Source organism: Salmo trutta, chromosome 2 (assembly GCF_901001165.1).
Source record: "Salmo trutta chromosome 2, fSalTru1.1, whole genome shotgun sequence".
Lineage (NCBI taxonomy): Eukaryota > Metazoa > Chordata > Actinopteri > Salmoniformes > Salmonidae > Salmo > Salmo trutta.
Window position 1 is genome coordinate 24,669,036 of NC_042958.1, and position 24,872 is coordinate 24,693,907.

Below are 24,872 nucleotides of genomic sequence, written 5' to 3' on the forward strand. Positions count from 1 at the left end.
TTCATTGTGCACGATACACATTTACCTTCTCTGATATTATTATATTAAATACAAATAATTACTACTCCATTACAGTACACCCTACAGCTGATACAATGGTATTTTCCATAAGGTAGGGTAATGGAAGAGCTGTAGCTAAGCGAAAGCGATCAAGCCTGTGACAGTGAAGAAACTTGACTTTTATTAACACATATATTGGTTAGAGGTATGTACATATTGGAAATCTTCACGTAACCTTGTTGACATGTTTCTGTAAACCATGATACTGTGATGTCGCGTGTTGTCAGTTCAAATGTATTGAAGTCGCAGCTAGCAAGCTAGCTAGCTAGCGTTAGGAAGCTACCCCAAATCGGTCGCTAGTTAGAAGTGCAAAGCTTTAACTGGATTTCTAAGCTAGCAGCTAGCTGCTATACCTAGCTAGATATTTTGACGCTTCTTCCTAGCTACATGGTTAGTTAGTAAATTTAAGACATTGTTCGAGAAAAATATGACTGTTTGTGACTTTAATGAGTAGCTAACTAAGCGAAATAGCTATGTCTGTAACATGTAGCAACATTCTCCGAAAGTGACAAGCTAGCTTGAATGACGAATGGAGTGGATAGCTGCAAGCGAGCTAGCCAGGCCTAAAAAAGAAAGTATTGCGGGATATCTAACGTGAGCATTAAACTCCTCTTGCTACCTGTGACAGTTCAACTCATGTCATGAATGGCTGAATATTGTTAGCATATATCATTGCTGATGTAGTTAGCTAGCAACGTTGGGTAACATGATTACTGATTATTCTAGCGAAATGCATTGTTTACAGTGTGTCAATTAGTTTCCTAGTAACAGCCCGTGAATTTGGTGAAACAGTCGATTCTATTCCCTTTTTAACGTTAGCTATTAATAAGACATTTCGTTGATTGTTTGAATGTTGAGGTGTAACGTTAATGCTATGTAGGCCTAAATCTACATTTGTGTTATTGAGCTGATGCAGTATAATATTTAAATAATTTCCCTGCAAATTTGTATGACACATTTGTGATATGGCTTTTAGTTTAAGTTGTTACATTAACTGTAATTTGTTCAATTAATGTCATTAACCTTGTTATTACAACACAATGTTTGAGATTAGAAGTTCTGTTTGCAATTACAATCAGAGTTAATATCATTATGCTTCAGGCAGATCAGTAAATGATCTGTATTTCCAAGTATTGTTTAATTATTGATACATAGTATGTAACAGTTTATCCAATCTGAAGAGGAAAAATACCATTCACATTCGCAGTCTGATGTTGGACTGATTAAAATGGGAGTGTATATTAACTGATTCGACAACCATACATCGTTAATCTGCTCTAATAATTCTCAAATAGTTTTCTCCAATATTAAAGTGCTGTGCAATCACACCAATAACTGTTATTTTCCCCTCTTTATCTCAGCCTGAAGAAGAAGCCATACGATGTCCTTGAAGCCGCGGGTGGTGGACTTTGATGAAACATGGAACAAGCTACTGACGACAATCAAGGCTGTGGTGATGCTTGATTATGTGGAGAGGGCCACATGGAACGACAGATTCTCGTATCCTTTCCGTTTCAGCTCTACAGAGGTTTTTTTGATAATGAGTTCCTGAACTGTCTTCTCTTTTTTTGCATTTTAGTTTGCCTATGATTTAGGAGGCTAAAATGCCACTGGTCTGTGCTTACGTATTCGAGCCATTCAATCAAGCCAAAGTTAACTTTGGGACATTTTCAAGTCCACGTGTCCCTTTTTAAATAGAAAATAATGTCTGCATGTTTTTCTTCTTCAGTGTTACATATTAATGTGTTTGACTCCTTTACTCTAAAATCAGTGACATCTATGCCTTGTGTGTCGCTTACCCAGAGCCTCTGGGTGAAAAGTTGTACACAGAGACCAAGGTGTTCCTGGAGAACCATGTCAGACAATTGTACAAGGTAAATACGATTCATCATTTGTGGGAAATATATTTGATCTGTTATCTACTAAATGTTAGTCCATTAAGCTATTGATTTCACTTGATTCAGAGAAATTTCCCATTGCTTAACATTGGATAGCCTAATAGCTGTATTTGTTGATTGTCTGCTTTTCATTGAGGTGCCAAGGTATTAAACTTATATTCTTTGTCTGTAATTTCAGAAAGTTCTGGAGTCGGAGGAGAAGGTTTTAGTTATGTACCACAGATACTGGGAGGAGTATAGCAAGGGAGCAGACTACATGGATTGCTTGTACAGGTAATATCCCATCAGCCTTTTTATGAATGTTTTGATGAACTCCGACGAATAGGAGAGCCAAATACACCAGGTTTGACTAAATCTGAAATAATACAGACCGTCTTATATGAGTTCAGTCTTACTGTAAGCCCTATCTCTCCTATTGTTTAGTGCCAGTAAACTTGACTGTGGCTGTGTTTTGTAGGAGTTTGCCACAGAAATGCGGCATGAGGTGCATGAGCACTGTAGTTACTGTAGAGTTCACAGTCCTTCCTGCTTCTCCCGTAGGCTCCCCACATTATTGGGGATTGTTACCTTGAAACGCTTGTCTTTGAAGTGCCAGCAACCATTGACTGTTTCTGTGTGTGTCCTCTTCATTTGAAAATCAATACCGCATAGAAGTATTGGATCTATTTTTACAAGTGCACTTGGGCCGGTAATGTGTTTGTGTGTGTGGAATCTGATAGTACTGTAGTAGAGTACTGCTATTGTGTAGCTGCCAGCACTTATCACCCAGTCATGTCTATTTCCTGACCTACCCTGCCATTGACACCTTATATAAAGAACACAGCCACTTCTACAATTTAGGCTAAGCTACATTTTCTCAGGTGCAGATATTTTATATTTCACATTGGTAGATGTTTTGGGAAATTTAAGACTTTGGCTACCTCACCACAGTGACAGCTTTAGATATCATAATTTTCTACAACTAGCTCCTCATCAATTTGAGAGGTAATTTAGCATGTTGTCATCCCATCATTTTGTATATATGAATTTGAGTTCATATCGCTTCTCATCACTGTCCTGCTGATGCTAAGTGGACAGCACAGCTGTGAAAACAACTTGTAGATAGTCTGACTGCCATCAGAGCCAGCATTTCTGTCTGCTTTCTCTCTGTAGCCTGAGGCCCTGGGAACTTGGCCATTCACACACTAGTGAATCTGTAGAGAATTATGGGTTGCCCATAGTGAGCTAGTCTTACCAACACTTTGGTAAAACTCTAGATAAGAGTTATTATCAAATGTTATTATTTTAATATGATGTTGTGTAATGCACTTTCTCTCCCCTCTTTCTAATGTAGGTACCTCAACACACAGTTCATCAAGAAGAACAAACTGACAGAGGCAGACTTGCAGTATGGCTATGGAGGGGTTGACATGAACGAACCACTTATGGAGATAGGAGAGGTAAGTCTCAATCATATCTTATTACTTACATTCTCAGTTATTCAGTACAAATGTCACAATATATCAGTTTGCATTTCTGAGTGCTTACATACAATAGTATGTGCTCATACAATTCTCCTTACTGTAATTTCAGCTAGCACTAGACATGTGGAGGAAACTGATGATCGAGCCCCTGCAAGCTGTCCTGATACGGATGCTGCTGAATGAAGTCAAAAAGTTGGTTCTTGGTTTATATGTACAGTAGTTATTGGTTCAAATGTGCACTATGATTATACAAGGCTAGCATTGGAGGAGAAGCTCTTGAGGTGAAATGCACAGTTCTCTTATTTAGTGATTTGTTATTGTCATAATGACTTGGCCTGAAGGTTACTTTCTGTGAAGATAAAGAAAGAACCTTTTGCTCTGTTCTGACATATAGTATTGTTGTAGCAGGCTAATCCAGTTTAGGTTATTACTGTTAGGGTATTTACCGAAATGAAATTGAAAACCACAAGTCACCTTTTACTCTTTTCATTCAATAATTTAATGTAAATTCTGTAAATGCTCAATAGAAATGGAATGACCCCTAATGGAGTGTGTTCTCTTCCAGTGACCGGTGTGGCGAGGACCCTAATCAGAAAGTAATCCATGGGGTTATCAACTCCTTTGTTCATGTTGAACAGTACAAGAAAAAGTTTCCTCTCAAGGTGAGTACGCATCTGTCATATGTTGGTTTCTAGATATTTCTGGACAGTGGTCATTTTATGTTTGCTCTATAGCCTGTTTTCCCACAGTGAATGTTTTTCCTTTTAAGTTGTTAGCTTGAAGTCGATAGTCTTGAAACTCGTTTTCTATATAGCCACTATGCCGTTGAATAATTGATACTGTTCATGCATGTTAATTCATGTACAGTATACTGCATGTCCATGCCAACGTGTGTGTTCTCTAAACTCACTCGTGGTTCACACTCTTTTCCTAATGTTTCAGTTTTATCAGGAAATCTTCGAAGGGCCATTTCTGACGAAAACAGGAGAGTATTACAAACAGGAAGCCTCCAATTTACTGCAAGAGTCCAACTGCTCACAGTATATGGAAAAGGTAAGATGGATGTAGTAAGTCCAGCTAATAGAGATCCACTGTGCTCTATGAATTATAGGATCTCTATGGTCTAACTGTTCACAGTAGCTTTATGGAAAAGGTAAGATGTTTGACGGACAGGTAGTGTAGTTCACTTCCTTGTTACACCCGCTGCTCTCTGTTGTATTCTTTGTACATAGAATCCAAGGGCTCTACTGTTCTCTACTGTGGCCCTAAGAAATACTTTTGTCTCATTGGAAGCATGTAGGCAAACCGTTGATGTTCGGGTATTGTAAATGATGAATTCAGTTAAATAGTGGGACTTGCCATTGCTACAAATGGATATTGTGTATTTTGCTGTGTTCTTGGTGTTAGTTTATCAGAGGCTCGGTGACTCTTGGAGCAGCTGTACACAGGCATTGCTCTGCTGTGAGTCTGCGGAGACCCATGGAGCAACCAGCTGTAGCACCGTCAGAGTTGAATCTGTGTATTACTGTTTGACTGACTGACTCTAGTGCAAAGAGATGACAGACAGTCCCTTACATTAGCTAGCTAACTCACATCATGGCTGCCGCCTGGTGTGTCTGAAATGGCACCCTATTCACTATAAAGTGTAGTCCACTGCTTATGGGATTTGTGGAAAAGTAGTGCACTATATAGGGAGTAGGGTGCCATTTGGGACTTGGTCTCTGTTCACGAGTGGACCTGTAAATAGGTGATCTGATAGCCCTTTAACCAAGATAAACACCATGCTGGCTTTAAAATGCAATGGGGCAGTCGGCAGTGTGTAGGAGTGTCTGGCCATCTGTTGTTGTGCTGAGCGTGACTGAAGTCCCTATAAATGGGATATGTGATATGCCTCGCTCGCTGCCCTGGCCTGCGGTTCTCATGTCCAGACCAGCCTAACACGATCAAACTGAGGTAGCTTTCCTTTTCAGAAAAACCCGCCGGCATTAGCGTTGCTTAAGCTGCTTTTAGCAACGCTAGTATTTGCACACTAGTGTTGCTAGGAATTAGTTTCCAAAAAACGTAATAGTCTGCCGGAAGTTAAAGTTAAATAACATTTAATTTCAACTTACTCTGCTGATTTTCCATAGGTTTGGTCCTCATACAAGTGGAAATTGATACAAAAACATCTAATAGATCATAAATGAAAGACTTTCCAAACGTGCGTCTGTTGTAGACCCACTTCCTCTCTACTTACCTCATGTCAAAGTAAAAGTCTTGAATGTGTGCCATACTGGCACAAAAAAAAACTTGTGGGGGACATTTATTTTTGACATGATGTAAGCAGAGAGGAACTAACCTCACCTAGGAACTGCATGGGTCTACAGCAGACCCACGTTTGGAAATTCTGTTTAATTATACGCTCCATTTGATGTTTTTTGGCAGTCATTCAGCCCTATTGGGCCTGGGCCAGTTAGCAAGTAGCGTCTTTGACATATGCATTATTAACTGTATTTAACAAATTCATCAATCCAATGTGTTCCCTTCCCTCTCTGACTCCACCTAGGTTTTAGGACGGTTGAAAGACGAGGAGGTGCGATGTCGAAAGTACCTGCATCCCAGCTCCTACGCCAAAGTCATCCACGAATGCCAGCAGAGGATGGTGGCGGACCACCTGCAGTTCCTCCATGGGGAGTGTCAGAACATCATCCGCCAGGAGAAGAGAGACGGTCAGTCTGGTTACAGGAGTGACGGTCAGTTTGTTTGATACTAATAGATCCAGGGTCTGGCTTAGACTGTATTACTGTAGTTATATGGTCAGTCTGTAGTTAGATGGTCAGTCTGAGAGTTAGGACAGTCTGTAAATTGAGTTAGGACAGTCTGTAAATTAGATGGTCAGTCTGTAGTTACACTGAACAAAAATATAAACGCAACATGCAACAATTTCAAAGATTGTACTGAGTTACAGTTCATATAAGGAATTCAGTCAGTTTAAACTCATTAGGCCCTAATCTATGGATTTTACATGACTGGGAATAAAGATATGCATCTGTTGGTCACAGATACCTTTAAAAAGAAAAGGTAGGTGCGTGGATCAGAAAACCAGTTAGTATCTGGTGTGACCACTATTTGCCTCATGCACGTGACACATCTTAACATAGAGTTGATCAGGCTGTTGATTGTGGCCTGTGGAATGTTGTCCTACTCTTCAATAGCTGTGTGAATTTACTGGATATTGGCGGGAACTGGAACATGCTGTTGTACATGTCGATCCAGAGCATCCCAAACATGCTCAATGGGTGACATGTCTGGTGAGTATACAGGCCAGAACAGGGACATTTTCGTCATCAAGGAATTGTGCACAGATCCTTGCGACATGGGGTTGTGCGTTATCATGTGGAAACGTGGTGATGGCGGCGGATGAATGGTACAACAATGGGCCTCGGGATCTTGTCATGGTATCTCTGTGCATTCAAATTGCCATCGATTCAATTGTGTTCGCTTTCTGTAGTTTATGCCTGCCCATACCATAACCACACCGCCACCATGGGGCACTCTGTTCACAATGTTGACATCAGCAAATAGCTTGCCACACAAGGCCATACACACTGTCTGCCATCTGCCCGGTACAATTGAAACCGGGATTCATCCGTGAAGAGCACACTTCTCCAGCGTGCCAGTGGCCATCGAAGGTGAGTATTTGCCCACTGAAGTCAGTTACAATGCCAAACTGCAGTCAAGTCAAGACCCTGGTGAGGACGACGAACATGCAGATGAGCATCCCTGAGACGGTTTATGACAGTTTGTGCAGCAATTCCTTCAGTTGTGCAAACCCATAGTTTCATCAGCTGCCCGGGTGGCTGGTCTCAGACGATCCTGCAGGTGAAGAAGCCGAATGTGGAGGTCCTGGGCTGGCCTGGTTACACATGGTCTGCGGTTGTGTGGCCGGTTGGACGTACTGTCAAAATTTCTAACGTCTCGATCACACCGACAGCGTCATTGCATTTCCAATGGAACGCTACGTTTGCCTTGCAGCATTGTGTTACAGAGGCAGTGCGTTCTGTGTGGTGCATACGCTGGATTTATCGAATGTATGCATCAAACTGTATGTGTAGACGGCTTGACAGAAATGGTAGTAGAAGGTGAATGTTGGAACTTTTGTTGCACACACATCCAGATGATGCTGCATATGATTTTGTGCAAAGACGCTATTGGTGTGAACAATGCGGAAAACAATTTGAGGCGGCTTATGGTCGAAGAATTCTCTGCCAACAGCTCTGGTGGACATTCCTGCAGTCAGCAGGCCAATTGCATACTCCCTCAACTTGACATCTGTGGCATTGTGTTCTGTGACAAAACTGCGCATTATAGAGTGGCCTTTTCTTGTCCCCAGCACAAGGTGCGCCTGTGTAATGATTATGCTGTTTAATCAGCTTCTTGATGTGCCAAACCTGTCAGGTGGATGGATTATCTTGGCAAAGGAAAAATGCTCACTAACAGGGTTATAATCAAATTTGTGCACAGACTGAGAGAGAAATAAGCTTTTAGTACGTACAGTTGAAGTCGGACGTTTACATACACCTTAGCCAAATACATTTAAACTCATTTCACAATTCCAGACATTTAATCATAGTAAAAATTCCCTGTCTTAGGTCAGTTAGGATCACCACTTTATTTTAAGAATGTGAAATGTCAGAATAATAGTAGAAAGAATGATTTATTTCAGCTTTTATTTCTTTCATCACATTCCCAGTTGGTCAGAATTTTACATACACTCAATTAGTATTTGGTAGCATTGCCTTTAAATTGTTTAACTTGGGTCAAACATTTTGGGTAGCCTTCCACAAGCTTCCCACAATAAGTTTGGGAATTTTTGCCCATTCCTCCTGACAGAGCTGGTGTAACTGAGTCAGGTTTGTAGGCCTCTTTGCTCACACACACTTTTTCAGTTCTGCCCACAAATGTTCGATAGGATTGAGGTCAGGGCTTTGTGATGGCCACTCCAATACCTTGACTTTGTTGTCCTTAAGCCATTTTGCCACAACTTTGGAAGTATGCTTGGGGTCATTGTCCATTTGGAAGCCCCATTTGCGACCAACCTTTAAATATACCCACATAATTTTCCTTCCTCATGAAGCCATCTATTTTGTGAAGTGCACCAGTCCCTCCTGCAGTAAAGCACCCCCACAACATGATGCTGCCACCCCCGTGCTTCACAGTTGGGATGGTGTTCTTCGGCTTGCAAGCCTCCCCCTTTTTCCTCCAAACATAATGATGGTCATTATGGCCAAACAGTTCTATTTTTGTTTCATCAGACCAGAGGACATTTCTCCAGAAAGTACTCTCTTTGTCCCCATGTGCATTTGCAAACCGTAGTCTGACTTTTTTTATAGAGGTTTTGGAGCAGTGGCTTCTTTCCTGCTGAGCGGCCTTTCAGGTTATGTCGATATAGGACTCGTTTTCCTGTGGATACAGATACATTTGTACCTGTTTTCCCCAGTATCTTCACAAGGTCCTTTGCTGTTGTTCTGGGATTGATTTGCACTTTTCTCACCAAGGTATGTTCATCTCTAGGAGACAGAACTCGTCTCCTTCCTGAGCGGAATGACAGCTGCGTGTTCCCATTGTGTTTATACTTATTGTTTGTACAGATGAACATGGTTTTTTCAGGCATTTGGAAATTGCTCCCAAGGATGAACCAGACTTGGAGGTCTTGGCTGACTTCTTTTGATTTTCCCATGATGTCAAGCACTGAGGCACTGAGTTTGAAGGTAGGCCTTGAAATACATCCACAGGTACACCTCCAATTGACTCAAATGATGTCAATTAGCCTATCAGAAGCTTGACATTTTATGGAATTTTCCAAGCTGTTTAAAGGCACAGTCAACTTAGTGTATGTAAACTTCTGACCCACTGGAATTGTGATGCATTGAATTATAAGTGAAATAATCTGTCTGTAAACAATTGCTGGAAAAATAACTTGTGTCATGCACAAAGTAGATGTCCTAAAAGACTTGCCAAAACTATAGTTTGTTAACAAGAAATGTGTGGAGTGGTTGAAAAATGAGTTTTAATGACTCCAGCCTAAGTGTATGTAAACTTTCAACTTCAACTGTATGGAACATTTCTGCCATCTTATTTCAGCTCATGCAACATGGGACCAACACGTGTTGCGTTTTATAATTTTGTTCAGTGTAGATGGGCAGTCTTGTTAGATGGTCAGTCTGGTAGCTACTAGCCTATAGATCCAGGGGCTGGCTTAAAGCCAGTGTTAAGTAAGCACAGTATTTGACCTGGCTGGCTAAATCCCATATGTTTCTGGCCATTATTGACCAGAGAACATCTCCATCTCCATAACACTCCACACCCTCCCCCCCCATCTCTATCTCTTCCTCTCTCTCCCCTACAGACATGGCTAACATGTACACCCTGCTGCGAGCCGTGTCCAGTGGTTTACCTCACATGATCCAGGAGCTCCAGGTCCATATCCACGACGAGGGCATCCGAGCCACCAGTAACCTCTCTCAGGAAAACGTACGTCACATCTCCATCTCCCCAAGTTATCACTACATTATCAGTATGCAGGATCGGATGATGATGTTTTTATATTTACATTTTTTTTACAATACAAAACATACACTAACAACAGCATACAGACTCACACCAACATCAACGACATCACACCTGCCCAGATCCACCTGCTCACACCCCCATCTCCAGCGCCCGCATCACTCTCCGCCTCATGGCCTCAAACTGCACCATTTTGTTTCTCTCCGTCACCCACACACTTTCAACATTTAAGATAAGAAAGCATTTGACCTTTCCATTGTGTTAACTATGGAGGATTGGTTGATTTCCAGTTTTTAAGTATACATTTTTTCACGATGATTGGCAAGAAAAGTATCGTCCAATCCTTCGGTATCTCACTGCACCCTCATTTGCCATGTCTTATAATATGCAGACAGTCGGATTACATTGTAATACTTCTGACAGTCATCTTTCAAACTCCGTCCGTAACGTAAGTTCCTAGAAGTCATGGATTATTGAGTCATTATTAGTTTTCCACTTAAGACATGACTCTGCCATTGTGCTGTACAATTTGTGAATTTAGTATCTTGAATAATACATTCTATACATTAGTTTTATATTGGATTAAGCATACATTTTTCTTAACTTACGAAATCACAGTTATGTTCTAACGTCAGTTATTTTTACTTCTTGGTTCCTATACTTAATCTTTTTTTTTTTTTTTTTCTAAGACTGTCAGGCTCTTTTCTGACTCCAATATTTGACTGAGATGATCATTATCATAAACCTGATATGACAAGAATAAGTCACCAGTAACCCGTCTCAGGAAAACGACAGTCATATATGGGCTGTTTTGGGGGCTTAAAACACTAGCTATACGCGATCAGATGATCAATAACTCACAGCTAACACACACACACACACAACCCTTTAAACCCCCTATGCTCCTTTAAATCCCTGACTCTTTCAAAGTCACTGAGGTCTCTTCTAGCCATGGTAGTCAAAATAATGGCCAACTTGGCATTTTTATACATGATCCTAAGCATGATGGAATGCTAATTGCCACACCTGCGTTACCATATTTCTACAATTTATCTTCTTAAAATTTGATTTTACCCTTAACCACACTGTTATGCCTAACCCTAAATGTAAATTAAGACCAAAAAGCAAATGTTTTTGTTTGATATTAAAAAAAATTATATAGGCAATTTTGACTAATGGAAACAAAGCACCTGCTTTCAATATACTTTATATCCCTGATTTACTTGGGTGTTTCCTTTATTTTGGCAGTTACCGGTATCTGATTATATCGCTAACATAATATAACAGGCCACCGCTAAACCTCCTGTTGATTCATTTGGTTCCCTCCCCAGATGCCAACCCTGTTTGTGGAGTCCGTGTTGGAGGTTCACAGTAAATTCGTTCAGCTCATTAACACAGTGCTGAATGGGGATCAGCACTTCATGAGCGCACTTGATAAGGTATTAACATTATGACTCCCTGGCAAAATCACAATGTGGACACTAGACAGTTAATACCAGTAGGTGGCGGCAGTGAGATGTTTGTCTTCACTATAGGATGTGCTTCCAGATTGTTCCTCACTCCCTGCGGGAAAGAATCAAGTTTGTATATATGAAGCCTCCTCGTTGGTTAAATCATAACTGTTAACTCTTGGTATAAACTGATGTCTAAGCTGTAGATGTACTGAAATTGATTATGTAAAATGACTGCTTTGTTTGATCCTCCCCAGGCTTTGACGTCAGTGGTTAACCACAGGGAGCCCAAATCCATCTGCAAAGCACCTGAACTGGTGAGGCTCATTCATGACACCTGAGGTTTGGAAGTGTGTGGTGTTATAAGATCATACCCTGGTAATAGACAAAGTAAAGGCCCTGTGCACAGCAGTGGGTCTAGAGCTCTACTACTTTACCTGTGTGCCTTCATTTTTTAACATTTTGTAGACCATAGTAATGTCTGACCGTGTGGTGTTTTGCCCTTTATCCATATAGCTTGCCAAGTATTGTGACAATCTGCTGAAGAAGTCTGCAAAGGGAATGACCGAGAACGAGGTGGAAGACAAGCTGACCAGCTTCATTACCGTGTTCAAGTACATAGATGACAAGGACGTTTTTCAAAAGGTAGCTGGCAGACGGGCATTAGCGTCATTATCTTAAATGACCAGGGATATTGACTGCTAGTACGGCTGCTTTTTATTCCTTCCAGACTGAATTTGTGATTCACTAAAGAGCATTAAACAAACAGATGTTTTTTTATTTATTTGGAAGCTGAGATAATGAATTGATGTTTTGTTTTTCACTCTCTCTTTCTCTCCCTCCTTTCTTTCGCACAGTTTTATGCAAGAATGTTAGCAAAGCGGTTAATACACGGGCTGTCTTTGTCCATGGACTCAGAAGAAGCCATGATCAACAAACTAAAGGTGAAATAAGACTCTTTTAAACTTCAGCAGGCACCAGTTAAGGTCTTTCTTGCATAAAGTAAGCCTTTTCCAAGACAGAAAGACTTCTGACGTGTGGGCTAATCTCCTGTTTCTGTAGCGTGAAAAACCTTGACGTACAAGTCCCCTGGACAAGACGCTAACGGAATGCCAATAATTCATGCCATAATTAAGCATCACTCTCTAAACTGTCAGTTTTTCACTTTAAAATACTTTCCCACATAACTCTCAAACCAACCCTTAAAGCAGTGGTATTTAAAGTCAGAGTTGCAACCCCTAGTGCGATCATGGGGGAACTGCAGAGGGGTAGACAAAATAAACAAGTTTTAAAATGTTTTTCTTCTATGGAACAATATACAAACGTTTTTGAGAAATTATTGTTTGGGAAAAAAAAAGCTATTTTGAGTAAATGTATTTTTGGTATATTTTAATTTTAATAAGAGTTCAAGATGTAATGAATAGAAGGTCGTTTGTTGATGTAAAAATTTACATTTTATGATTTTAAGATTGTCATGGGTCGTGAGAAATTCTTGCGGGAAAAATGTGTTCCTCACTGAAAGAGTATGAATACCACTGCCTCCAAGACGTCTCCAGTGATTTTTGAACTTTTACTGTTGAAAAGCGATATCTCAAGTATAAATACAGTAAACACACTAAATGGTAACAATAGTTTTTTTTGACACAACTGCAAACTTCAAGGAGTAGACATTCAATGAGTTGGTCTTATGGGAATCTGTGATGTCATCGACCTCCCCTTGCTTGAGGAACAATAGAGGAGCATTAGAGAACAAAAGAGGAAGGCCCCTCCCCCCACACACACACTTCTCCCTCTACGCTGTATCACCCTGTGAACTCTCTCTCCCCCCTGCAGCAAGCCTGTGGCTACGAGTTCACGAGCAAGCTCCACAGAATGTACACAGACATGAGCGTCAGCGCAGACCTGAACAACAAATTCAACAACTTCATCAAGACCCAGGAATCACCGGTCGAACTGGGCATCAGCTTCCAGATCTACGTATTACAGGTGAGCGGTGGTTGTTACTAGGGCTGGGAATTGCCAGGGACCTCGCGATACGATAGTATCACCATACTTACAGTAGGTGCTGGTACAATTATTGTGATCATCACGGTTCTATATGTATTTCTATATGCTGCAGAGAGACGAGAGAGCATGATAAAATTGAGTTTTGATCAGTCAGGGAAATTAAAAGTGCTGAAAACATTTTGGCTCACTATTTAAAAAGATTGAGAACAAGCTATAGAATGAAAAATACAGGTGTTTTAAAATGTATCCACCCCCCCAAATCAGTAGTTGTTACTGTCACATCAAATAATATAATAGAATCAAGTCTGGAGTGGTGGGGATTTTTTAAAATAAACATAGGCTAGGCATATTTGAGGTTACACATATAACACAAAACAGAGGACAGAGAGTGGACAAATGTCATCATCATAGCCATTACCAATAGAAGAACCGGACTCCCTGCTAGGAAAGAAAACACCAATGTGTTTTTTCCCCAATAAATTGGTTGTTGTGTCAGTACAGTGAAACAGGGTAATTGGTGAATTATCTGTGGTTTTTAAAGTAGTTTTTAAAGGTTAGGCAACTTCAGGCACGTTTGCTGTGAGAAGCAATGACTATGGTGGTGGAGATGTCTTACCGTGTCTGCACGTGTGTGTGTGTCGTCTCGTTGCAGGCAGGAGCCTGGCCCCTCACGCACGTCCCCTCCTCTACCTTTGCCATCCCACAAGAGCTGGAGAAGAGTGTTCAGATGGTGAGTAGTGGTTGTTTAGAGAGGGCCGTGCCCATAGAGATATAACAGTATCTTTCTGTGGTTCCCAAAGATTACACATGGCTGTTCAACAAAACTGCAGATGTTAATCTTATGTCATTCTGACATGATTGTTTTTCTCTGCAGTTTGAGTTGTTCTATAATCAGCACTTCAGCGGGAGGAAGTTGACCTGGCTGCACTATCTCTGCACAGGTAGACACACACACACACACACAAACACACACATATATACAGCAGATGATGATCGTACAGAAACCCAGTGCAAATGATGTGGAATGTTTAGTTGGCAGAAGTAGGGAAGAGTTTGGTCATTTGAGCCAAAGGTCAGAGTTGTTACTAGGAAACCATACACAAAATGTATAATTTTACCAAATATTTAGGAAAAGGTCATAATTTCATTGAGTATGATGGTAAGCAAGTTAGGTCCAAAAAACAGATTTTCACCAAGTCAAATTAATTTGTGTTAATAGGTTTCAAGATGCTTGAATCTAAGTAGATTGTTTTAAGATTGTTCTATACATCAGTTGTGGTCTCTATAAGCTACAATATGAGGTACTTAACCTAGCATAAAAGTGCATCCTTCTAGCTGTGTGGGCTAATATAGTCAATGTTTGCCTTGGTAAGTTGATCCAATGGCAAGTTGAGCAAATTGAAGTGTTTTCTTCCCAGGCGTAATGGCACATTGTCGCTGGGATATGAGGTAACAAGGCCTGGCCTATGTTAAAAGTGTAAAAAAAGAAAAAGTACAGTGTTTGTTAGGCATTAAAAGAAACAAAAAAGTGATTGCATTGTGTTTGGGAAATATAATATTTAATTCAGTACAGACATTTGTAGGGGGCTTAATTTACCCTGTCCCACGGCTCGACGTACCCCATACCCGAGTAAGTTGTGCCATGAGACCACTTTTTTTTTTTAGACAATCTATGTTTTCAAAACTGTAATGCTTACATGAATTCTGATATTTCCAGGGATGCACAACATCCTAAAACATATGTAGATATCTTTGTTAGAAAGAATGCTATATTTCCATTGACAGAGTGATACTGAATATAAACTGGCTCAATTTACCCCCACTCCCCTACCTTATGTTTCACTGAAACTGAAATCGCATCCATAGCTCAACAAGAGTAACAGGGTGATACTTCTATAGTCCGAAATGGATTGTCTGTATGCACTGCAGGGTGTTTTATCCCAAATCAGTGTGACACTACTACAGGTCCATGTTAGAGAGGCTCTGATTCTACCTAACACTGAGCTGCACCTGGCACTACTACTACATAATCCATGAAATCACACAGCGCTAAGACCGTGATGACTCCTTCAAACATTACAACAGCATACATTCCCCACACAAACACTGCAATTAATGGATTGGAACTAAATCCCTCTTTGCGTTTACAAGAATACCTAGCGAACACAGGATTGGGGATTACTTTTGTCTGATTTCTCCTTGGTTTTTCTTACAAGTTGTTATCAGTAGGTGTGGCGAATAAGATGGTGGTATTGATATGCAGCATTGGTGGCGATGATGATAATGATTGGCTCCCCTCTTCTTCAGGTGAGGTGAAGATGAACTATCTCTCCAAGCCCTATGTTGCCATGGTGACCACCTACCAGATGGCAGTGCTGCTGGCGTTCAACAACAGTGAGACGGTGTGTTACCAAACCAACGTGTTTAGTGGACATGGGCTGTCTTAACTGTGCCTTAACTAAGTAGTCACTTAGCTCACTATCATATCCTAACAGGTAGGCTACAAGGAGCTCCAGGACTCTACCCAGATGAATGAGAAAGAGCTTCAGAAGACCATCAAGTCCCTGCTGGACGTCAAGATGCTCAACCACGACTCCCAAAAGGTCAGGGGTCAGGTGTCAGCAGCCACAGAGTCACCCGGAGATCTGGAGTCAGCAGGGTCTTCTTTATTGGTTAGGAGGATTTAAAAGTAGCTCATCTTGGCATTTGTGTTAATCCTCAGTCCTTTTGGATACTCTCATCAGTCAGCGGGTAACTATTTTTCTCGTCTTCAGGAGGAAATCGAGGCCGAGTCCACATTTTCACTAAATATGAGTTTCACCAGTAAAAGAACAAAGTTCAAGATCACAACGTCAATGCAGAAAGACACACCACAGGTACAGCACCCTATACCCTTGATAGCTCATCCTACAATGCAAACACATCTGCCGTTGTCTGTGTCAATATATCTGCCTCTGTGTAAAGCCCGATTTCTGTGTTTCCAACCCTGCAGGAGATGGAGCAGACGAGGAGTGCAGTGGACGAGGACCGCAAAATGTATTTACAAGCTGCTATAGTGAGAATCATGAAGGCACGCAAAGTGCTCAGACACAATGCCCTCATACAGGAGGTGAGTTTTAATGTCGCACACGTCCAACCATGTACAGGGGATCGACACACCCTCGTAAAACTGACTATCCTACCGATCCTTGACTTCGGTGATGTAATTTACAAAATAGCCTCCAACACTCAGCAAATTGGATGCAGTCTCTCACAGTGCCATCCGTTTTGTCACCAAAGCCCCATATACTACCCACCACTGCGACTTGTACTCTCTCGTTGGCTGGCCCTCGCTTCATACTCGTCGCCAAATCCACTGGCTCCAGGTCATCTACAAGTCTTTGCTAGGTAAAGCCCCACCTTATCTCAGTTCACTGGTCACCATAGCAGCACCCACCCGCAGCACGCGCTCCAGCAGGTATATTTCACTGGTCAGCCCCAAAGCCGACACCTACTTTGGCCACCTTTCCTTCCAGTTCTCTGCTGCCAAATCTTTTATTTTTTTTATTTTACTAGGCAAGTCAGTTAAGAACAAATTCTTATTTTCAATGACGGCCTAGGAACAGTGAGTTAACTGCCTTGTTCAGGGGCAGAACGACAGATTTGTACCTTGTCAGCTCGGGGATTCGATCTTGCAACCTTTCGGTTACTAGTCCAACGCTCTAACCACTAGGCTATGCTGCCGCCCCAATGACTGGAATGAACTGCAAAAATCTCTGAAGCTGGAGACTCACATCTCCCTCACTAACTTCAAGAACCAGCTGTCAGAGCAGCTCACAGATCATTGCACCTGTACATAGCCCATCTGTAAATAGCCCATCCAACTACCACATCCCATACTGTATTTATTTATTTATTTTGCTCCTATGCACCACTGTATCTCTACTTGCACATTCATCTTCTGCACATCTCACTCCAGTGTTTAATTCCTATATAGTAATTACCTCGCCAATATGGCCTATTTTATTGCTTTACCTCCCTTACCTCATTTGCACACACTGTATATAGACTTTTTCTACTGTATTATTGACTGTATGTTTGTTTATTCCATGTGTAACTCTGTGTTGTTGTATGTGTCGAACTGCTTTGCTTTATCTTGGCCAGGTCACAGTTGTAAATGAGGACTTGTTCTCAACTAGCCTACCTGGTTAAATAAAGGTGAAATAAAAAATAATAATAAATAAAAACACACAAGTTACTATACAGACGCCTGAGATAGAGGGAGACACTAGCCTGGTCCCAGATCTGTTTGTGCTGTCTTGTCAATGGCCATAGGAGTTTTCTACACCGCACCAGCAGATTTGGGAACAGGCAAGGGAGATACAGGTTGAGACATGGGAATGGAGAGATCCAATGGTTTCCCCGAGGGCACAGCTCTGTCTTTCCCCTGCCAGAGGGAGTACTGTGTCCTCCCTGGTGTGCCTCTCTAGCCTATGTCTCTTCCTGCTGTCTTCCTGTGTTGATGTTCTACTTTGTTGTCAGGTGGGTTCTTTCCCTGATGGTTAGATACTGTTATGCCATCTGTGAGTCAAGAACACAGAACAGAGAGATGTGTCAGGATGGAATAAGTGTCTCTCCTTAGGGATGATGTCAGAACACGCCTGCGGACTGAAGAGAGGGCCCCTTGCTCTCAGCTGTCACCTTTTTCTCTCTCTGTCTTTCTCCCTAACAACACACCACCTCCAACCGCTGTTTTCTTTTCTGTTTGTACTTTAATGGTTCAATATTTGTTATTTCAGTCAAAGCACATAATGAGGGCATACGTGACTGCTTTAGTGGCTTACCTTTTCCACCACATATGTACCCCTTCTCTTGAGCAATCACATACTGTTCCATGTTTGGAACACCTCTCCATGGAGAGACTGGTACATACCCGAGACGCTGGTTGCCCGGGGCCAACCTGTGATGTGGTCTCTAACTCCTGCATGTGTTCTCACTGGTCCTTGGGCAGTACGTGATTGCGCAAGAGAAGAGCTGTATTATCACTAGGTGCGTGAGATAGATAACTGAGCGCCGCTCCAAGGGAGATTCTGTAGCAAATTGAATGGAAGACGAGTGTATCAGAATGGCCATTCAGTACAGACTGGATTTCTTTACACATCCAGTAAACCTCTCATAGCTCACTCTATGGCTTTACAGACAATTCCATTGGGCACAGCTGTACTATCGCAAGCAAAGGCAGCTGAGGTTTATTGTTTTTGTTAATATCCAGCTGGAGAAATAAACATTATGCTGCAACAGGAAAAATAACAACAAAATCGAATACGGAGGGAATGTTCACTGCATTGACGATGGATCTATTAACCAACGACAGAGTAACGCAGCTTGTTAATTTCTCTCTCTGTCTGTTTATTTCTCCACTCAGGTCATCAACCAGTCCAAAGCCAGATTTAACCCCAGTATCAGCATGATCAAGAAGTGCATTGAGGTACTCATCGACAAGCAGTACATCGAGAGGAGCCAGAGCTCTGCAGACGAGTATAGCTACGTGGCATAATGGTGTATAAGGCCCCTACCCCAACCAACTGCTGGCTAAGCAAAGAACGACAGAGGCCATTCTTCATTTATTTTTGGGCTGTCGCTGTCTCGCATGCTCCTATAAGGAGGGAGGGATGAAGCAGGTCTGTGGGCCTCCATCTTGGAAACAAACAAAACTGTTCAACCCAGACAGCCACCGAGTCATGACACCCTCTGGCCCCCATCCCCCCCCTCATCTGATTTTATGCTGTTTACAACATCACCAGTGCCACGCACCCATTGCGTCAATGGAAAATGCCTGTAGGTATCTGAGCGCAAAGCTGATAATACATTTTTGGTCGACTTAACCGAAAACAAAAAAAAGAATGGGGGGAAAAAAGCGAGTGAGCTGTGACATTGACAAAAATGTTAGAGACTAGACGCGGAAAACCATGCTTTCTTTTCTCACGTTTGCAGTTGTTTTTAAATGTATCGAAGTAAAAAAAAAATATTGTAATAAAACCGGTAAACTGATAATTGTATCTACTTTCAAATGTAAAGAAAAAACAAATTGAGGTGACAAACATGATCCTGCTGCTTGTCAAATAAATAAATAAAATACTGAGGGTTTTTGGTAAATATTTCAAAGGAGTGTGTATGGGTCAGTGTGATGAAAAATGAACAGGATGGATGTATTGTCTCTTTATTACCAAAGCCTACCTCCAGGGGGAGTACAAGGGGACTTATTATTATTATTATTATTACTTATGGATTTACAAATTATGTCATTTACAATCCTGTATTCTTGTATTCCAATGCTGTTGATTGCTTTATTTGTTAATGCATAAGACTAGAAAACCAGGGTCCACTGGTCACAACACCTGACCAACCAGTAGCTTTGCCCAAGGACCAGTGAGAAGATCTACGGCCGTATGTATCGAGCACCTCAAGAGTAGGAGTGCTGATCGAGCGTTAGGTAACTCCTGTCCATATAATCCCATTTTATGATTTAAAAGACTAAACTGATCCTAGATCTGTACTCCTACTGTGAGGGGCTTGATACATGCATCCCCAGGGCAGAGAGGCTGAGATTTGCTGATCACTGTTTCAGGCATCCTGAGCTGGGCGACAGCAGTCTCATACTGTGGGTACCCTGAAGACCTCCTGGAAGAGAGGACCAACCAGCTGTCATGATTAACAGAGAGCTATGGCATGCCATTATCTTGGGCATTTGGCCTCCATATGCATTGAAGCACATAACTTAGTATAAGGTTTATTTAAATACCACCCATTTGGAAGGATCCATTACGAATATATAGGTTTGTTTCTTAGCCTCAAATCTGATTAATCTAACAATGGATGTATTACAGAATAAAATATGTATTACCATTTGAATTAATGTGATCGTTTATTTGGAAGGTGGGACTGCATTCCAGCTGACTTGGACGTGCTCCCTCGTCACTAGCATGCAGCGTGGTCATCTATCCAGATGTTCTCCTGCCTCCTGTCTGTCTCTCCACAGATCTCTCCCACGTCTGTCGTCCGCTGCTCATCAGGTCCATTAGAACTTTCATTTGGACAATGGAACTTGGCTGGATTATAGCATATATTTGTATTCACGATTCACATGAGGCATGCGGCTATTGCATACTGGTTTAGAGGCATATTTGAAGACCTTTTCGTCCTCAGTCACAAACAGTCTGCATAACGTGACAAACCGTTCTAGTGGAGGCATGCAGCATGGTCATCTATCCAGATGTGCTCTGTCCCTCTCCAAAAATCTATGTCCATCATCTGCCGTCTTCTGCTGATCAGGACCATTAGCGCTGCAATTTAGACAACTGAATACTTAGCTGGATTCTATTCAGAATATCTATTCATAAAAGCAGAGCTGACAGAGAGCGGCCAACGTCCTGATAAAACTTGTCCTAAACTGAGTGAGAGGGAGGATATTTGTCAATGGCCTGTGTTCCTTATAGGAGCCATGGGCTGAAGCCAAGAAGTAATTCACGATTCCCAATATATGCTATTGCATAGCCCTACTACCGGAGAGGAGGAATATTTACATGTGCTTACAAAAATGTGCATAACATGAGAAACTGTTCAAGTTGAGACCATTAAACACCTTTTTAGGCAAGCATAGACAGAAACTTTAGAGATGTATTTATTTTTGACCCTAAAATAGATTGTCTATGGTGTTAAGGTCATTGGTGTATTATTATAATGAAGTACAGGTAAACTTGGAAGCGCTGACCCGAGCAAAAAATAAAACATCTAGAACTTCAACAGTCTTGCCTGGTGTGATGTTTTTCTTGCACATTAAGAGACTGTTTAAGGACCTGATCATTTCCCCAAAAATGTATTCATGAAAATAGAATAGAGTAGAACATAACAGAATAATGTAGAAAATAACAGAATAGGCTAAAATATAATAAAATATACCGAACAAAAATATAAACACAACATGCAACAATTTCAGCGATTTTAGTGTGTTACAGTTCATATAAGGAAATCAGTCAATTGAAATATTGAAATTTGGGCTCCCGAGTGGTGCATCTCAGTGCTAGAGGCATCACTACAGACCCTAGTTCGATTCCAGGCTGTATAACAACCAGCCGTGATTCGGAGTCCCATAGGGCGGCACACAATTGGCCCAGCGTCACCCGGGTTAGGGTTTTCGTTGGGGTAGTCATTGTAAATAAGAATTTGTTCTTAACTGACTTGCCTAGTTAAGTAAAGGTTCAAGTAAAAATAAATCAATTAAGACCTAATCTATGGATTTCACATGGATGGGCTTGGGGGACATAGGCCCACCCACTTGGGAGCCAGGCCACACCAATCAGAATGAGTTGTTCCACGCAAAAGGGCTTTATTACAGACATAAATACCCCTCAGTTTCATCAGCTGGCTGGTCTCCGATGATCCCACAGGTGAAGAAGCTGGGCCGGCATGGTTACATGTGGTCTGCGGTTGTGAGGCCGGTTGGTAGTACTGCCAAATTCTCTAAAATGACATTGTAGGTGGCTTTTGGTAGAGAAATTAACATTCAATTCTCTGGCAACAGCTCTGGTGGACATTCCTGCAGTCAGCATGCCAATTGCATGCTCCCTCAAAACTTGAGACATCTGTGGCATTGTGTTATGTGACAAAACTACACATTATAGTGGCACTTTATTGTCCCCAGCATAAGGTGTACCTGTGTAATGATCATGCTGTTTAATCACCTTCTTGAAATGCCACACCTGTCAGGTGGATGGATTATTTTGGCAAAGGAGAACTGCTCCCAACATGGATGTAAACAAGTTTGTGCCCAACATTTTTGAGAAATAATCTTTTTGTGAGTATGGAACATTTTTGGGACCTTTTACTTCAGCTCAAGAAGCATGGGACCAACCCTTTACATGTTGCGTTTAGATTTTTGTTCAGAATACATGACGTGTCCATAATAAAATGCCCAGCGATGACACACGGCTCCAACTACTACTAACTATCACATGGAATTCTGAAAGAGACTTGGGAAGTTTCGGTTCATGGTGAGTCACCACAGTACTCGTGGTCACCAGCGCGGGGATAGAGACGCCAGTCACGCCACCCTCCCAGCACTGTGCTGTGAATGATTGCCGCGATGCAGGCAGGCTATTCGTCCAAGGAATAGGATCGTAGTAGGAACACTTTAGAGAACAGGTGGTCGGTAAAACGTTAACGTTTAGACGGTATGAAGAGACGATGAAGATTATTGCTGTCTGCTTGTTTGGAATACAATCTTTTTGACACCAAAGGAAATTCATAATTGGAACATCTACAAAGTATTGAGGAATACACCTCAACGGAAGTACATCGGGATTCGGGAACTAATATGAAAGTGACAGTGTGTTTTGGGAGGACCAGGGTGGTGGTTCCTTGTGGCAATGGAACTATTAAAGTCCACAGTCTTATCGAGCAAGCCGCCATGAGATATAAAAAGGCTATTGCGAAGGTAGGAAGTGTTTTATGAATTTTGCAATGGGTGTTTTTGCGCTTCTGCGGTAACATTGTAGCAAGGCTGGTGCAGTTTACTCAATATGGCGATTTTCTTAGAGAAAGATGGGGAAGGGGAATACAGAAAATCATTATTGGTTGAATGATTGATTGATCGACATGATTGACGTGGAGTGGCGCTAAAAACAGAGCGATGCACAAAGTTGCCCTAGCCTATCCCATAGATGGCAAATCCTAACATGTGAACATTGTATCAACTGTGCCAACAATGTTACAACAACATTAGGTGCAAATAATAAATATGTTGTCAAACTTATATAAGCGAGTCCTCACGCCTAAACTGGCCGTAGCCTAAATAGTGTAGGCTATATCAATGCTGTTGCATTCGTCCACAGATGTTATGGCAACGATGCTAGAGCAGTGTTGTAGTACAATCACAAGAAGCTCGAGTGTGTGTGTGCGCTTTGGACTGATGAACTGTATCGGACGGTGAATGTGATTGACAACTATCAATCAAGGTGTCATTTCGCGCCACAACGCAAAGTTCTCACCGGTCTCGAATCCTGAATTCGGGCTTCCTGGATTGCGCAGGCAGGGCCTGGAGCGGAGGTGGGAGGTGTTTGTACGGTACGATTATTCTGGATTCCTCTGGAACTGGTCGAATTAAACGCACTCATATTGCAATATTTATTCATAACCTACCCTACTATTGACGTGCTTATTTATCAAAGGCCTATCAATTATAGTCTAGCATGTAATGTTATCATAATCATGAATAGCCCTAGTCTACCAAATGTTAATCAACTGCACTCTAGCTTACATTTACTCAAGAGTTTGCCACATTATTTACTAATGTTTAAAACATGAATCACTTACGTTTATGTTCATACATACATGGTCTAGACTAGTTTATACTTTTTGATCTTCATAGTCCATTGTGCACAGATTGCCCAGACTGATCCATCTTCCCACATGTTATTTAGCAAGAACACTTCCATTAGTAATGTAATCAGAAAGGGATCCTTCACATTTTCGACATTTGTTTCCATTATTTCCTTAATTTAAGTAGCCTATCAACACTAAGCATCTGTTAGTAATACTATTAAAAGGCTTCTTGTTTTAAGTGTTATTGTGCCAGGCTTTTAGCCCAGGGCTGAATAGGGCCTGATTGCATTTCCTTTTGTGGCACTTTAATGGTCAGGTTTAGGCTCATTAAATTACTACTGAATTAATTCAAATTTGTTACTGTTGCTATGGCTGGTGCCAACATTGACTGGCCCCTGAACAATGTGTGACAACTTTACTATTGGAGTCACATCACTGGGACCTTTTTATTTAACAGAGCTCTGTCTAAATACTTTGGTGAACCAAAGCTGGTATTGCAAAGATATTTCTTTACAGGGAGCTGTTTTTGCATGGAAAATTGTTCAACATTTTCCCTCTACCAGAGAAAGAGAGGACTTGACGTGCCTGGAAAGGCTAGGAGAAGGGTTGGTTTTACGGTGAAGACAGGAATGTGGTTGGGGAGTGCTTAAGATTGAATTATGTTTTAAAATGTTTTAGTTTTGTTATTGAATTGCTTGTCAAAGAGAGAAAGGAAAACTGTCTCAAAATGGTCCCTCAGCCAAATTTCCTGGCTTATTACTGAGAGGTTAACTCTAGATTGAACCAGTTTGTCCTCACTATTCAATTTTATGAAGCCCATGTCTCTTAAATTACAACTTTTTACACAAATATACATTTTCACATTCAAGTGACACCATACACTCTTGGTAAGCTACCTACCTCACATCTTGACACCTCATACACAGGAGGGAACTTTCTTTTCAGCACATGCTGTGCAGTGCGAAGTCAAACAATGACTTTGGTCATATAAATATGAACTTCTCCCTCCCTTCTCCACTGACTTGTAACACAAACGCTAACACACTCCCCTGGTCGGACATGGTTGCTCCTTTTCCATGGTTCAG

The 24,872-nt window shown here is 41.4% G+C and overlaps 2 protein-coding genes across 5 annotated transcripts in view; both read left to right on the forward strand.

Moving 5' to 3' along the window:
* The first annotated feature begins 113 nt into the window (after positions 1-113).
* LOC115153626 (cullin-2) lies at positions 114-20,315 on the forward strand. Of its 2 annotated transcripts, none has more exons than XM_029699267.1 (22): positions 114-205; positions 1,422-1,560; positions 1,832-1,934; positions 2,137-2,231; positions 3,292-3,397; positions 3,531-3,613; positions 3,987-4,083; positions 4,364-4,474; positions 5,967-6,153; positions 9,810-9,934; positions 11,302-11,409; positions 11,679-11,738; positions 11,938-12,066; positions 12,279-12,365; positions 13,255-13,407; positions 14,081-14,158; positions 14,303-14,369; positions 15,736-15,830; positions 15,924-16,100; positions 16,203-16,304; positions 16,421-16,537; positions 18,833-20,315. In XM_029699267.1, exons 2-22 carry the CDS (start codon positions 1,442-1,444, stop codon positions 18,962-18,964), a joined length of 2,331 nt encoding a protein of 776 aa, XP_029555127.1. In that variant the 5' UTR covers positions 114-205; positions 1,422-1,441; the 3' UTR covers positions 18,965-20,315. The 2 variants fall into 2 exon arrangements, with proteins under 2 accessions (XP_029555127.1, XP_029555132.1); XM_029699272.1 differs by having other exon boundaries at positions 5,967-6,129; positions 18,833-19,176.
* A 2,100-nt stretch (positions 20,316-22,415) lies between these two features.
* The window catches only part of LOC115153707 (partitioning defective 3 homolog), a 555,114-nt gene continuing 552,657 nt past the window's right edge, over positions 22,416-24,872 (forward strand). For all 3 annotated transcript variants that reach the window (XM_029699308.1, XM_029699315.1, XM_029699317.1), the window contains exon 1: positions 22,416-22,900. In XM_029699308.1, the coding sequence (XP_029555168.1) occupies positions 22,781-22,900 (120 nt within the window). In that variant the 5' untranslated portion in view covers positions 22,416-22,780. The remainder of the gene's footprint in view (positions 22,901-24,872) is intronic.